We start from the raw sequence: 15000 nt of genomic DNA, 5'->3' as shown, positions 1-15000 counted from the left end.
TTACTTTGAGTGAACTAAAACCGTAGCAATGGCCCAGCAACATGTGAAGCACAGCTGTGCAATTACTGTTTTCTCTGATAACATGCGTCAATCCACTTTAAACTGCATCAGCTGTACAACAAAAAAAAATATTCCCAAGTGGTTTTTATTATTATTTTGTAGCCCAGCTTGTGATGTTTTTCAGCCGGACCATTGAGAAGGCCTTGTGCATAAGCCAGAGACCCGCCGAAAGCTTTTTGATCTACACTCTTCTTTTGAGGGGAAAGAACGATTATTTTCCTTTAATTAGTGTTAAAGTAGCATTGAGGCATGTGTCTGTTGTACTTTAGTGTGATGGGAGGGATTGTATATGAAGGCCAGATCAGGGCTGGCCATCCCTGCCACATTCCCAACTGCAGCCAGTTACGAATAATCTTTTTCATGCATGTGTTTAGTGATTAATTAAAGATAAGGCCGCTCAAATTAAAATGGCGCAGGCATTACGTCATTGCAGAATTACCCGGGTTGGGACGTGGATCTGGTTTGAATCAAGGTCGGAGGAAGTCAACCAAGCATTCCCTTAGCACCTCGGCATCAGAGACGGGCTCCTAAAACACCCAGCTGACATGTTTTATAAAAGCAGCTCTATGTTGCCTCTCAGGGTAGGGAGGAAGCATGTCCAACATGTTAGTGCTAACAGAGGAAGTGATTTCACTAGCGCCGGCCCACTCGGTTCCGAGGAGAAAGAGTGTAGCATTGTTAAGTGCTGTTACACACAAACACACACACACACACATCTACATACGCACAATCCTACATATGCACATACATGTTTGTGTGTAACCGCAACACACACAAAACACAAACACACAGTACTGCTGTGTGTTTGTTTGTGTGTGTGTGGGTCCTACTAGCTTGGTGGGGAATCCAAGGCACATGTCCTGCCGGATCCAGAGCAGATGGACCTCCAGATCCAGGGGAACCAGCTCCACGTCGGTGTCTTTTCAAAGGATGAATTACTGTCCCCATTAGCCAGGAATGCTCTGTGTTTAGAGCTACCTGCAAACAGCAGCCAGATAGGATATTGTGTGTGTGTGTGTGTGTGTGTGTGTGTGTGTGTGTGTGTGTGTGTGTGTGTGTGTGTGTGTGTGTGTGTGTGTGTGTGTGTGTGTGTGTGTGTGTGTGTGTGTGTGTGTTATATTTTTCCATGGTTGTGATGTTTAAGGGTATGTTTAGTCCAAGCAAAACAGACTCATACAGTTCTGTGCAAGTGGTGTTTCTTAGGGGATTTGGTTGGAGGTGTTTGTGTAAACGACATACAAACAAGTATTGAGCTGAAATACATCCCATCAACTGCTGGTCAATGCTCAGGAACATATTGCAGACCAAATGGTGAGTATTAGGGTTAATTCCTACGTGGGTGTTTGATACACTTTGCAGTGCAACACCACGTGGCCGTTCAGCACAATGAAATACTTAAGACGAACATCAATATGCAATTCAATGTATTTAGTAATTCAGGATAGTCATTTGGGATCCTTGGTTTGTTGTCTATGCCGACATCGTGTGAGGTTGAGACAAAGTATCATGGGGATTGAATTGGAATCTGAATGAAAAAAATCCTCAAAACACCATCAAACGTCCAATCAAAATAAACCCCACGACGGAGTTCCATCCATCATCTTCTCGATGTGTACGACGGCAGCTTTACAAACAGGAAGACGCGATGCCAGCATCCCTGTTGCAGGCAGGCCCCAGCAGGATGAGCCCATCAACTGTAACCAGGCACGACTGACGTCTTCTGCGTGGTGGCGCGCACATACATGCACACACACACACACACACACACACACACACACACACACACACACACACACACACACACACACACACACACACACACACACACACACACACACACACACACACACACACACACGTTAGCCAGCTTCCTCTACGTTGCCGACGGCCGCATCGCACCGGCGGTGTTTATAACAGCGTAGCTTCCCTTGACATGTAAACTGCAGGGGAGAGATAAATGACTCCTGCAATTAAGATGTTGAAATCTAAGTGCAAACACTGACTTTTAGTATATACACCGCGTCACTGTAAACAGTGGGCCCCTTTCTTCACCGGCACCGCTTGCTTCTCGCGCCGCTGTCCTCTGGTGGGTGGTATGGGATGGAAGCATAGCGCCTTGACATCTGCGTCCAGGGGTCGTGGTTCCCCCGTCCCATTCAGGCCTGTCCGAGGGGGAAACATCCAGTCGTCGAGCCCCGATGCTCGTGTTTGAATACCTTTAGCGAGCAAGCATCCGTTGGGAACAGCAGGGAGGGATGGCAGTGGTTGGAGATGTATTCATTGTTTTGCTTTGCTTCTTTGTAATGTACACCTTACCCCCGTGGCCATGGGTAACTGCCCGGGCCCGCTGCACGCTCTCCATAAACATAGCGGGGACTGCACAGAAATGCAACGGTACTTTACTTTTACAACCGTACTCCCCGTTCCCCTTTGTGTCATAAATATAGAAATTTGTTGTGGCTTTTTTGCAGTTTTTGCCTGATTCACTTGCGGCTTGTGTTGAAATGCTTCCATCATCAGAACTCATTTTAGTAGCAGCTGCCTGAAGAGAAAAAAAATCTCTTGAGTGACTTAACCTTTTTTTTTTTCCTCTTTTTGCTGATCTGCCATGTTCCACGACATCATTTCCCTCCTCACGCTTGGAGGGCTGCTCAGCATTCTAATTCCAAGCCCTAATTGCTATAATTGGAAGATGCAAATTAGGAGCAATTGGACTTGACTGGGGTCATAAATCCACCCCTCAGAAGTTGCAGAGTTTTTTTGGCAATCGGGGCTGGACCACCGTCAGTAGGGCCGCTTAACTTACTAAGTAATTGCCCTTTTCATGAATCATAATGTGTACGAATCCCCCCCGCACACGCACGCACACCCGCACATACGAACGCATGCATACAGGCCTCCTGGGACTGATTAAATCCATCAGGGCCGTTGGTCTCCAAAACACAAATGGAGCTGCGGGGTGCTAATTCGAGGAGAAAAATGCTCCTCCAACCTCAGTAGAATATTACATTTTGCATGGTTCACAGTGTGGGTACGGGACCCCAGTAGGAGAGCTGGTGTCCACTTTGCTCTTTATTTTTTTTTTACTATTTCAGCTTTAGTGGATACATAAAAGCTCCGGTGCCAAAAATGACACCGCAGAATAAAATAGTCGTGCACCGTTAGCATTTCATCGGGTTTGTGTTCTTGCCATTTAAATATACAGTAGTTGGGCCCCGTTTCGAGCAGAGAGCGCAGAATCTCGCAGTACACAGCACGTCTGTGTACAGAGCTAATTTAGCTTGACTCCCTCGAATTAGGACTGAGATCGCACTGAAACTTCTACTCTACTCGTATGTATGCTCCAACAGAAGAGCAGAAACAGAGAGCCCTGGCTCACGTATACACACACACGCCTATGCAAACACATACACACAAACACAACTAAACACACACACACACACACACACACATGTCCACCAACACGTGGGTCGCTGTGGAGCATGTAAGCAGACGTGTATTGCATGTGATTGTTAGGGGAAACGGAGTGAAAAACAGGGGTCCGAGGTTGCGGGTTCAGGTTGCGGATTTCAGAGTGACGAGATCCAGAAGCCGTAGGCTTGGTATTGCCCCGGTGCTTCCTGCCCCTGTGGCCCAGAGGGGGGGCAGCGGGAGGCTGAGTGGGGGACAAGGGTGAGGGAGAGTTAAGGGAGAGAGAGAGAGAGAGAGAGAGAGAGAGAGAGAGAGAGAGAGAGAGAGAGAGAGAGAGAGAGAGAGAGAGAGAGAGAGAGAGAGAGAGAGAGAGAGACCCTAGAGCCAGGGGCCACGATAATGCACCCTGCCCCACAGAAGCACCTCGGGAGGGGGCTGAACCCAGCAGCTCTCTCAGCCCCTTAGCGCCGCTCCGGATCCCGCTGCGGTTCGTTTTATGACCTTGAACCACAGTTAACCTTGAAAAGCTCTGTGTGGAAATTAAAGCCTTCGAAAAATCCCCCTTTTTAACTTTCTGCAAGCACGCTTAGTTATTTATTCTTTCCTTCTGTGCAACAGGCCTTTAATATCCATTCTGCATGTGTGTGTGTGTCTGTATGTGCGTATGTGTCTGTGTGTATATTTATATCGACAATGTGTCCAGGAAGACTGTTCATTGAATTTTTTTAACTGTTGATATTTCCAATACATTCAATTCAATACTTAATAGTCATAATAATTCAAGATGTATATGAACATGTCCCATTCATGCAAACACCGAAGACGTACTGGGCTGAGACCAGAATGTGTAATCGTCCCATTGTGTATAGGTCTTTATCTTGTTTGACCGAATTAGAAATGTAGTTCTCTCCCATGATATAGCATCCCCTAACAGCTCTGCTTCCAGCTCCTACATTCTGCAGACAACCACCCCCTTGGCAATTTCAATATTATTTTGTTCACCGTCCTCCAACTCCAAGTTTAAAATTAGATTAACGCTTTGAGAGTCGATGGAGAGTATGCAAAGATTGTCCCGGTGGTTTTTCACAACTCGGACTGAGTTTCAACTTTGTCAGGAGGAGAATTCCGAATGTGTTTTGAAATAATAGCCATGATCACCATGAAACAGGATTTTCTTACGGCTGGAGCGTTTGATACATTTTTTTAACACATAAATTGCAGAATTTGCTCGTAAAAATACTGTTTTTGTGGTCTTTCCCTGCAATTAAAAAAAGACTTGGCTGAGGAACAAGGACGAATCTAACAACTCATGTTCGAGAGAACAAAATCTCTCTCTCTCTCTCGCCCCCCATCTGTGAGAGTATATGTCATTCCTGACTTGTTCCTCCACCATATTTCCCAGAAGGCCACAGCAGGCGCCTGAGAATGGCACCTGAGACATAGCAGAGGGGGGTTCTCAACCTGACCGCTTCTATGTACTGTTATCCGGTTCGGTGGAGCAGCCGGTCCCAGGCCACTCTCCCGGTTCCCCCCGGCCTGAGCGGTGTGGTCCTCACACGACCAATCCAGAATCTCCAAACCAACAGCATTTTTCCTTCCCCCCCCCTTCCTCGCCTGCCCGACATGTACAACAGAATCTGGTTCCAATTATTATCCACCCCAAGGGGAACGTCCAAAATTCCTCATTTGTGAGAAATGAAGCTCCCCCTGTTTCCTGCGATTGGCTGAAGTATGTCTTTTGATATTAAATCACAGCAGTTTCCACTGGCTGCATGACCAAGACAAATGTTTATCGTAGTTATTTATGTCACTGGAGCTCCCCCCCTCCCAACATGCAGCCACTCGGCGACTTTAGCATGTGCACCCCCCCCCTCCCCCACCATGTTGATTATGACTGAGCGCGTCCCCCTAAATAAGCTGAGGTTAAGAGATAATTCGAGAGAAGTGCATGAGGTAACTGCGGTTTGTTTAATGCGAAAAAGAAACAGTGATGGAGGTAGTGTTACAAGAGGCCCTAATGACTGACACATCCCACCCAAACGTTACAGGGTCGGCCGCTTGACGTGGGATCGTGTTCTGTTGATAAATGCGGTTCCAAATTTTGATTAAGGATCTGTTTCACTTGTTTGTATGTCAACAAAGCCGGCTCAGCTCAGTTATGCACCTCAGATCTCCCATTGCCGTTGTTTTGGTAGTTTGCGCTCATTGTCATAACATCAGGCTCTGGTCTCGGCCTTACCAGTGTAGCTGAAGCGCGCGAGATCGCTCTGTGAAAATTGCCATTGACGTTGCCGAAACAAATAAAACCACTCATGCTGTCAGTACATCTGTAGCCATTTTAAGCCTTTATTTATGCCGTTTAAGCTCTCATTTGAATTCACTAGCACAAATAAACATATCATAATGAAGCGAAGGCCCCTGATGTCATATGCAGATGTCGGATTTTGATTACTCCCTTCTTTTTTTTTGCGCTCGGATTTCGTCAGGTTCTTGTCTCTCGAGGCAAAATAGATGACATCATTGTTTCTTGGCACGGACTGGGCCAGCATTTTGCTCGCTTCGCCGTAGCGCCGCGACTGCAGAGGAACGCGCCTGCGGGGGCTGCGGACGTATCTCTCCAATCTCTTCCACTGCGTTACGGACCTGCACGCCCCTGCAAGGGGGCCCCCGCGTATCCCCCGGGCCTCCGGACCTCCACGCCGTCCGGCCAGAGGTTCAAACAATGCCGGCTCCTAATGATAAGCTGGCATGCTCTCAATTAGGCCCCGTTTCAAGGATCTCGCTCCACTAGGCCCCGTGGGTTATTTGTGAGCGCTCTGGATACGTGAGTGTATCCCTGGGGGTTAAATTGAGCCCTACAGCCCGTTCTGGATAACATGCGCGCAGCTACCATGATCAGGCATCAGACCGGCCTGAGACCGGAAAGGAAGCTGAAATGACGGAGGCCGGCTGCCAGCGCGGCTCCCCTGGTTCCCTCTAACTGACTTCCTGGTCTACTGTTGGGACCGCAGTACAGGGCTCGGTAACAGGCTCTAATAAGGATAGTCTTGACCCAGCGCCGCTGCTCAAATCAAGAACACGTATCGGGTTTTATACAGCCGGGGTCGTCGTTATTATTATTGGACATGTTTTAAAGACATTGTTAACTGCATGTACGATGTGGCTTTGGAATCGGTTTCCCCCCCGGCCACCCCCCCAGTTGTTCTGCCAAGCACGGTCTCTTGCACGCAAATGGACATACACGGACACACACCCGCCATTGCCACCAAGCGAATGGAAACAGTTTTCTTTCCATTGGGAGAAGTTTATTTACAGCAACGCGCCTTCCCTTATGTCACCAAATGACGCGACTTCAAATGAATCAACGTCCACTGGATTTGGCCTTGGATATGACATTCTCGTCTAAGATAATTGAAATGATTGTTCTGGCTTTGTTTTGCTTGATCATCGTTTCGCGTGCGATCACCCCTTCTTTGTCTTTGTACTCGTGAGCCCTGGTGAGTGTGTTCTAGTGACGAGAGTTACAGTTTAACAACATGTCCCAACACCGCCTAACCCTAACCGTCCCTTCTGCCCCCCCCTCCCTCTCACCCGGCAGGCTGGCGTTGAACCTGGGCATCCTGCGAGACCCTGGATCCGAGGTGGAGGACCGCCAGTACCAGCTGGACCTCCAGTCCATCAACATCGGCACGGCCCAGTGGGAGCAGCTCAAGCCGGAGAAGGAAGGCACAAAGGGCGGGGCAGCCGCCGAGACGGAGAGGAACTCCCAGAACCCCGCGCTGGAGTGGAACATGGCCAGCAGGTGAGGACCAGGCACCATGACAACCAATAAGGGCAGAGTATAACGCTTAGTTTATTTTGTTCTAGTTGTAACACAGAAGGGTCTGCATAGATGGTACACTACCGTTCAAAAGTTGGGGTCACCCAGAAAATTTCCTGTTCTTCACGAAAACTCACACGTTTATTCAACTTTGCTAGCATAATTGCACAAAGGCATTCTAATCATCAATGAGCCTTTCAGCACGATTAGCTAAACAATGTAACATTAGAACACAGGATGATGGTTGCTTGAAATGGATCTCTGTACACCTATCTAGATATTCCATGAAAAAGCCATTTCCAGCAAGAATATTAACTAATATTAACTAGCAATGTATTAACTGTATTTCTGATAAATGTATGATAAAAACTAAAATAAGGACATTTCTAAGTGACCCTAAACTTTTGAACGGTAGTGTACCTGTATCATTGAACGCATTTCCTATCTGAAGCTCTGCTCGTCTTGCTGTAGGAGAAGCGGTAGTGGCGAGTTCTTCTCCTTCGTTCTCATGAAGCCTCCTCGACATACACGGTCGTAATTACCAACCCTGTCATTTTTTTTACGGCGCCGGGAGCTAAAACAAGCATGAGTGTAACGGCCCGTTTGGCCCTGCTGCCTAGCTTCTTCTCATGTTTGGAGAGGATCAGGCCCAACACTCACACAATCACAGGCTAGTGGTCCACATCGGCTCCCCGTACTCATAGAGGTTAGAAAGAAGCCCGTGGAAGACCAGCGCTCTGAGCGATCGAGACCAAACACTCGGGCTGTAAAAAGTAGATGTCACATTCACACACATCCGTGCACAAAACAAATGGAATCCGGCCTGGCCTTGTGGTGAGATCATGGCTGCCTCACAGAGAGGCCCTCTCCTCACAGTGGGATCAGTCTGTGGAGCCCCGCTCCTGCTTCTGGAGGAGTCTCTGGAGGTCCTTCAGTCCTGCTTTAAGACCCGTTATTATTACAAGCATTCAGGCCTCATTAAACTGGAGATCCTGCTCCCATACGATCCCCTCATCGCTCACTAGGGCTCCCCAGTCCACCCGTTCTCATTGGTCCTTACCTTGAAGTCTTTGGGCTTATGGTCTATGAGGCCTCTCTGTTTTTGTATTTGCTATTGGATAAAACCCTCCTCTGTTCCCCTTGTTTACCTCTCTCGGTTCTGCAGTACCACACAGCTTCTTGGTAGCAGACTAGGACCTGCTCTGGTTTCTTGCAGTGTGCTCCAGTAGGCTTCAGGGTGTCTGCTGAACCAACCTGGGCCTGGGGTTCCCACATTATGTTCCCCTTCTCCCTGGTTTATGTCAGTCAGACAGACAAGGCTCCCTTTTTCCTCCCTGTCTCTGGCTATCTCTGTCTCAATTTTCTTTCTTTTGTTGTTTTTCTGTTCGCCTGTCTTCCTCAATCTTTTTTTTCTAACAATTTCTCTCTCTCTCTCTCTCTCTCTCTCTCTCTCTCTCTCTCTCTCTCTCTCTCTCTCTCTCTCTCTCTCTCTCTCTCTCTCTCTCTCTCTCTCTCTCACTCTCTCACTGTATTTCCAGGCTTCCAGGGCCTGTTACTGAAAGGTCAATGAAGTGAGACTATTGGCTCACACGGAAGCCATTCTTTAAGATGTAAAACGGTATTTTGAGCATGCTCTCTCCAGATATGGTTGTGTCTGGATTTGTATTCGTCTGTTGGCTCTATGATGGATTCCTACTGGATTGACCTGCAGTTCTAGACCAAAAGCCTTTACTGCTGCAGGTTTTTTTTTAGGTTTTGGTGTTTTTATTATGTTTTCTGCCCATTATGTGACTTGCCAAAACAATTCCCAGGGCCAGAGAACCGGTTCAGCTGCACTCAGAATGGCCGGTTCTTCCCTTTATTCACCACCAAATGGACTTGATGTGTTTGTCAGCACTAGACAGAGTGTGTGTATGCTTCTGAATGGCAGGGATATCCCTGTTGCTGCTGCCCTACCTTCCTTTAAACTCAGGAGACTGACCTGAAGCAGCCGTCAAACAGATCATCTCATCATCCTTTGTCTATTCAGGGAATTGGTAAATGGACTCCATTTAAATAGCGCTTTCCTAACCAGTGGCCACTCAAAGCGCTTTACAATTATTGTGTACCATTCACCCATTCATACACACCTTTAAACAGCGACTTGGGTATCAACCATACAAGGCAACAGCCTTGCTCAGGGACACCTCGACGGGCTAGAAGAAGCCAAGGATCAAACTAGCGACCTTACGGTTGCCAGTCAACCCTGCTCTACCTCCTGAACCACTGCCGCCTGGTCTAACACAGTCCAACACATGAGGAGGTTGTGGGACGGTCAAATCCACGCTTCTCTGTCCGCAAGCAGTTGTGAGGTGACTGCCTCATTTTGTGAAGTTCACTGTTCATGCTTGTGAGTGATCATGCTCGCAAGCGAATGGACTGGGCGCGAGGGTTGGAGGGAGGGCGGGAGGTGTTGGAATGGGGAAGGGTGAGGGTTGACTTGCAGTAGCTGCGGATCCCGCCGCAGCTCTGGGCGGGCTTCCTGAGGTTTTGGTGAGGAAATTCCTGCTCCCAGGTCCGCTGACAGGATCTGTCCTCATCAGAGCGGCTGCTTCCAGGCTAGAAAGGAGTCGTGTCAGGGAGCTACGATCCCACCCCATCCTTTTCCCTCCTGTTGCACACCAGGGGAGGTCTCCCCCCCCTCTTCCTACATCACCCCATGCACTTTAGATCGCTCTCTCTTCTTCTCGTCCTCCCTCTCGTCCTGCTCGTGCTCTCTCCATATCCTCTCTCTTGCTCTCTCCCGCTATCTCTCTCTCTCTCTCTCCCCCTCCCTCTCTCTCCCTCTAGTTCCCGGTCCATGCTGGCCACTGTGCTGCGGACTATGAAGGATTAGCTGTTTCAAACTGCTTCTCTCGCTCCTTTGTTGTCTACCATACACCTATTCAGAGAATGTGCTCGCCCTGGAGTGGTTAAAGAATAGGGAGTTACTCTTGGTGTCATGCACTCCGAGACGGATGCATGAATCACTTACGCAAGCACAAATGCACACAAACATACACACGCATATATGTAGACACCCACACACACACACACACACACACACAATTGAAAACACAATTGAAAAATAAACCGGCCTAATTCTCCCACCTCGATTTCACAGAGGGGCTCTTTGCTGGCCACCCGACCAGGCGTAGGCCCCCCGTATCGGGGTAAGCGGAGCTGTGGGCCTCCCTGCCTGGCTGGTGAATGATAGCACCTGTCCCCTGCAACGGGACACTCAGTGTTTCACTGCGTCTGGGAGGAGATTAGCCAACACCAATTTGCCCGTACCAGTTCATTTTATTGCAGCGTTTCCCTCAAAACGCTTTCTCACAAGTGAAATGTGTCGGGGAATAATCCCTCGAGGGCAGCGGTAATGCACGTTTGCGTAGCAGAAGCGAATATGATATTGGTTCTGTGTTAAATACAGTACTACAGGCCACCTAGAAACCGAGTCTTTTCTAATCCCGGCCAACTGTAAATATTGGAAGCCCTGTCGCTTGATTGTTTTAATAGCAGCAGATGTGGCAATTAACACCACCTTATAAAGCCCACGTGTATATTTGCTTTGCCGCTAACAAATGTTCCCACAAATATGACTTGATTGTGGGAATGAACATTAGTGAAATGGAGAGAGTTGATGTGAGAAGGTCGCCGCTTTCGGCTTGTGTATGCAATTAAGGGGTGTTCCTAATCGAGGCTTGTCAAATACCATCTCACTCCCTCTCAGTGCAGACACACTGCGAGCTTCCAGACCCAAATGTGTTGGAGCAGAAATGTACCAAGGTCCAGGAATGGAAACATTTCACTCTATGCGGTACTCTGAGTGAAAATCCATGTTGAAGTTTGTTATTTGGACTTGTTACACTACTGGTTTGAATTTGAGCGGGCCCAGGGCTGGCTTGAAATTGTGTGTCTGCTTGTCAGATTTACCATAACAATAGTTGTGTTGTGAAGGTTTGTGGGAATCCACCAGGGTTGTGCTGACTTGTCCTGCATGCGGACGCAGATGGGACGGTTCGGGCGGAAAATGTTTCAGTTCGAATCCGTAGCAAGTGATTAGTTGGTGGTATTTAACTGAAAAAGCAGTCCCGCATGTTTGTTTGTTTTCTTACTGCTTGTGAGACGAGCTTTGGAAACACCACGGGTCATGGAAATTGAGGAGTTGTGAAATGATAATACATCAATCATTTTCGATGATGGCCATAGAGACTGTAAGGGATCGCAAGGATTCTCCTAGCGCTCTTATTGTGAAGAGTCGTCACAGTGTGTGTGTGTGTGTGTGTGTGTGTCCCCCCCCCCCCCCCCCCCCCAGCATCAAGAGGCACCAGGAGCGGCGAGCCATCCTCACCCCCATCCTGACAGACTTCTCGGTGCGAGTGACAGCGGCTCCGGCCATCATCTTTAGCAGGCCTGTCTCCCTGGACAGCGGCCCTGCCGAGGTCAGTATGTCTTGTCTCTCTGTCTTCCCCCCTGCCTCCCTGTGGGAATGACTTCCTGTCAGTCTGCCCAGTTCACTGGCATATTAATGTGTTGCTCTAGAATCAAATGTCGTGTTCATAGATTAATCTTGTTAATACAAACGTATAAAACAAAACGTCTGAGCTAAAATTGAAAAAGGCAAGAAATCGGTGTTTTTCAGATATATAATCATTAATATTTTTTCCCGTTTATTGCACCGGCATGTCGTGGGTTTATTTTGATCCCCAACATTGACCCTGATTTGAACTGTTTCCTTCCCCAGTCCCTTCTTTTATGAGTATTTTCTTTCATCCTAAAAATACACATGATTTTTTATGAGGGGTCGGACGAATCCGACATGGCCTGTGTTATTTGTGTCTCAGCATCCAGTGACTTCCCTCATTAGGCCGGAGCAGGGATCTGTCCACTATGTAATGGAGGCTTCTGACCCACTGAGTTGAAAGCCCTCTGCTTGTACAGCTGATGTTTTCTGGCACAGCTCGCACAGACTTCCTGCCTCTTTGATGCCTCATCCATCCAGGCTAACGCGCCCCATGACAATGGCTAACAGCTAATCCATAGTCCGCCCACTGACGTCCGCACTACCTCGCATACAATGACGCGTGCGCACACACAGACGCGCACACACACACACACACAACCACCACACACACACAAACACACACACACACACACACACACACACACACACACACACACACACACACACACACACACACACACACACAAAACCACGACACGCACACGCACACACACAGTGCTTTATAATTTGTGAGATGTGTGTATTCCGAGCCAGTAACAGCAATACAGGGAGGAGGAGGGTTTATGGTAGAATTCGGACCACAGTGGGATCTGGAATATGATCACCACATTCACACTACCCAACAGACGTGAAAAGAATCCCAGCACATGGATGCACTCTTACTGCTCTGCTGCAGTGGGTCCCTGTTTGGGGATGCTTGCCTGTTTGGTTAAGCATGTAAGGTCATGCTCATGGAATGTGAGACATTCTTAGAATACTCTGAGGGCTACTTATTTAATATCAGTAGCCATCTATCTATATAAACATGTATACAATTATATATAATTATACCATTTTTTTACCTTAACTATAATACAATAATAATAATAAATAAGTAATCTTTTTTTCCTTAATCATGGGTATCACATTCAGGGTTTATCACAAGCAAAAAACAGTGGTTCAATGAGTCCCTTCTTATAATATAATAATAAAAGTACTATTATCAGTTCTATATTGCTAGCGGATATGCGGTAAGCATAATGCCACTGCCATACATACAGTATATATGGTCATTTCCTGGTTCCTTACATGGTGTATATGAGCACACACAGCCAGACGTGTGTGGTTCTGCGGCTACTTTTCTTTCTGGCCGTAGAAAATTAAATAAGATGACAAGGAAGGGGAGAAGAAAAATAAATAATTAAATAATGGAGAAAAATGATTCTTCCTTTTGCATGTTTGTGTTCATGCTCCTTCCTCCTCACTCTCTCTCTGTGTCTCTCCCCCCTCTCCCTCCCTCCCCAAGGAGGCGGTGGTGTGTGGTCATTCCCTGGAGGTGAACGTGAGCGGCAGCCTGGACTTCTACCTTAGTGTGGCTCAGGTGCAGCTCCTTCAGCAACTCCTGCTGGACCACATGGTGGGACTGGACGTCCCAGAGAAGAGTGCAGAGGTACACACACGCACAGGCACACACACAAACAAAAACAGTGTTTGTGCAATGCATGGGTGTGCGATGCGTGTTTCTGGTTGTGTGTTTACATAAATAGGTTTTAAGAAGTTGCGCACGCGAAGCGAACATCACTGTCAAATTCAATTTGTGTCTTGAACACCCCAAAACAAGACCCACGCTCCAAACGCCTCCTTCCTTCCTTTCGGCCCTCCTTTCGGCCCTCCTTGCGGCCCTCCTTGCGGTGTGAGTTTACTGTGCTCTACCCCTCAGCTGTCATTGTCCTAGTCTCTCAGTTGTATGCGGAGCAGTGATTCTGAGTCCTGGTCCCTGTTGTTAAGGAGCAGGGACTCAGAGTCCTGGTCCCTGTTGTTAAGGAGCAGGGACTCAGAGTCCTGGTCCCTGTTGTTAAGGAGCAGGGACTCAGAGTCCTGGTCCCTGTTGTTAAGGAGCAGGGACTCAGAGTCCTGGTCCCTGTTGTTAAGGAGCAGGGCGCTCTCTGAGTCCTGGTCCCTGTTGTTAAGGAGCAGGGACTCAGAGTCCTGGTCCCTGTTGTTAAGGAGCAGAGACTCAGAGTCCTGGTCCCTGTTGTTAAGGAGCAGAGACTCAGAGTCCTGGTCCCTGTTGTTAAGGAGCAGGGACTCAGAGTCCTGATCCCTGTTGTTAAGGAGCAGGGACTCAGAGTCCTGGTCCCTGTTGTTAAGGAGCAGGGACTCAGAGTCCTGGTCCCTGTTGTTAAGGAGCAGAGACTCAGAGTCCTGGTCCCTGTTGTTAAGGAGCAGGGACTCAGAGTCCTGGTCCCTGTTGTTAAGGACCAGGGCGCTCTCTGAGTCCTAGTCCCTGTTGTTAAGGAGCAGGGACTCAGAGTCCTGGTCCCTGTTGTTAAGGAGCAGGGACTCTGAGTCCTGGTCCCTGTTGTTAAGGAGCAGGGCGCTCTCTGAGTCCTGGTCCCTGTTGTTACGGAGCAGGGAGCTCTCTGAGTCCTCGTCTCCCAGTTGTTTACGGAGCAGAGAGCTCTGAGTCCTTGTTTCCAGGTTGTTTACAGCGGAGGGAGCTCTCCGGCGCCATTTGCCCCGTCTGACCCTCCAGGATAAAGCTTTCTAATGCAACGCAATATAAAAATATTTACCAGCTGCGGGGGGACGGTGGCGGCAGCGGGGGCGCTGGTGGTGTTAGTGAAGTGTTTGTGAGTGTGTGTGTGTAGGGGGGGGGGGGGGTGATGGTGATGGCAGGAGAGAATGAAAGGCGACGCAGAAGGGAGCGAAAAGGATGGTGGGAGGGGTTATGTGTGTCTGTGTGGGTGTGTGTGTCTGATGACAGTGACTTTTACTGCCATCCGCTGTTGGGGCGGTGCGTGCGGCAGCCCCGATGTGTCAGCTGACAGAGAGAGGCTGCTGGGCGGAGGTCTGGCCCCGGGACTCAGGAGTGGAGAGTCATGTTGTTGTTACTGAAGGAGCACAGTGGACATGAGGCGGAGGAATAAATCCACATCAAGGGCACTGCGCTTGCATCAAAAGC

General features: G+C 48.5%; 1 protein-coding gene across 5 annotated transcripts in view; it reads left to right on the top strand.

The window, feature by feature from the left end:
- vps13b (vacuolar protein sorting 13 homolog B) overlaps window positions 1-15000 on the top strand; it is a 331160-nt gene that overhangs the window by 195868 nt on the left and 120292 nt on the right. For all 5 annotated transcript variants that reach the window (XM_030370003.1, XM_030370004.1, XM_030370002.1 and 2 more), the window contains exons 32-34: window positions 7070-7273; window positions 11628-11754; window positions 13342-13485. In XM_030370003.1, the coding sequence (XP_030225863.1) occupies window positions 7070-7273; window positions 11628-11754; window positions 13342-13485 (475 nt within the window). The remainder of the gene's footprint in view (window positions 1-7069; window positions 7274-11627; window positions 11755-13341; window positions 13486-15000) is intronic.

Source organism: Gadus morhua, chromosome 11 (genome assembly GCF_902167405.1).
Source record: "Gadus morhua chromosome 11, gadMor3.0, whole genome shotgun sequence".
Taxonomy (NCBI): domain Eukaryota; kingdom Metazoa; phylum Chordata; class Actinopteri; order Gadiformes; family Gadidae; genus Gadus; species Gadus morhua.
The sequence above is the reverse complement of the archived record's forward strand: the minus strand, read 5'-3'. Positions and strand labels throughout refer to the sequence as shown.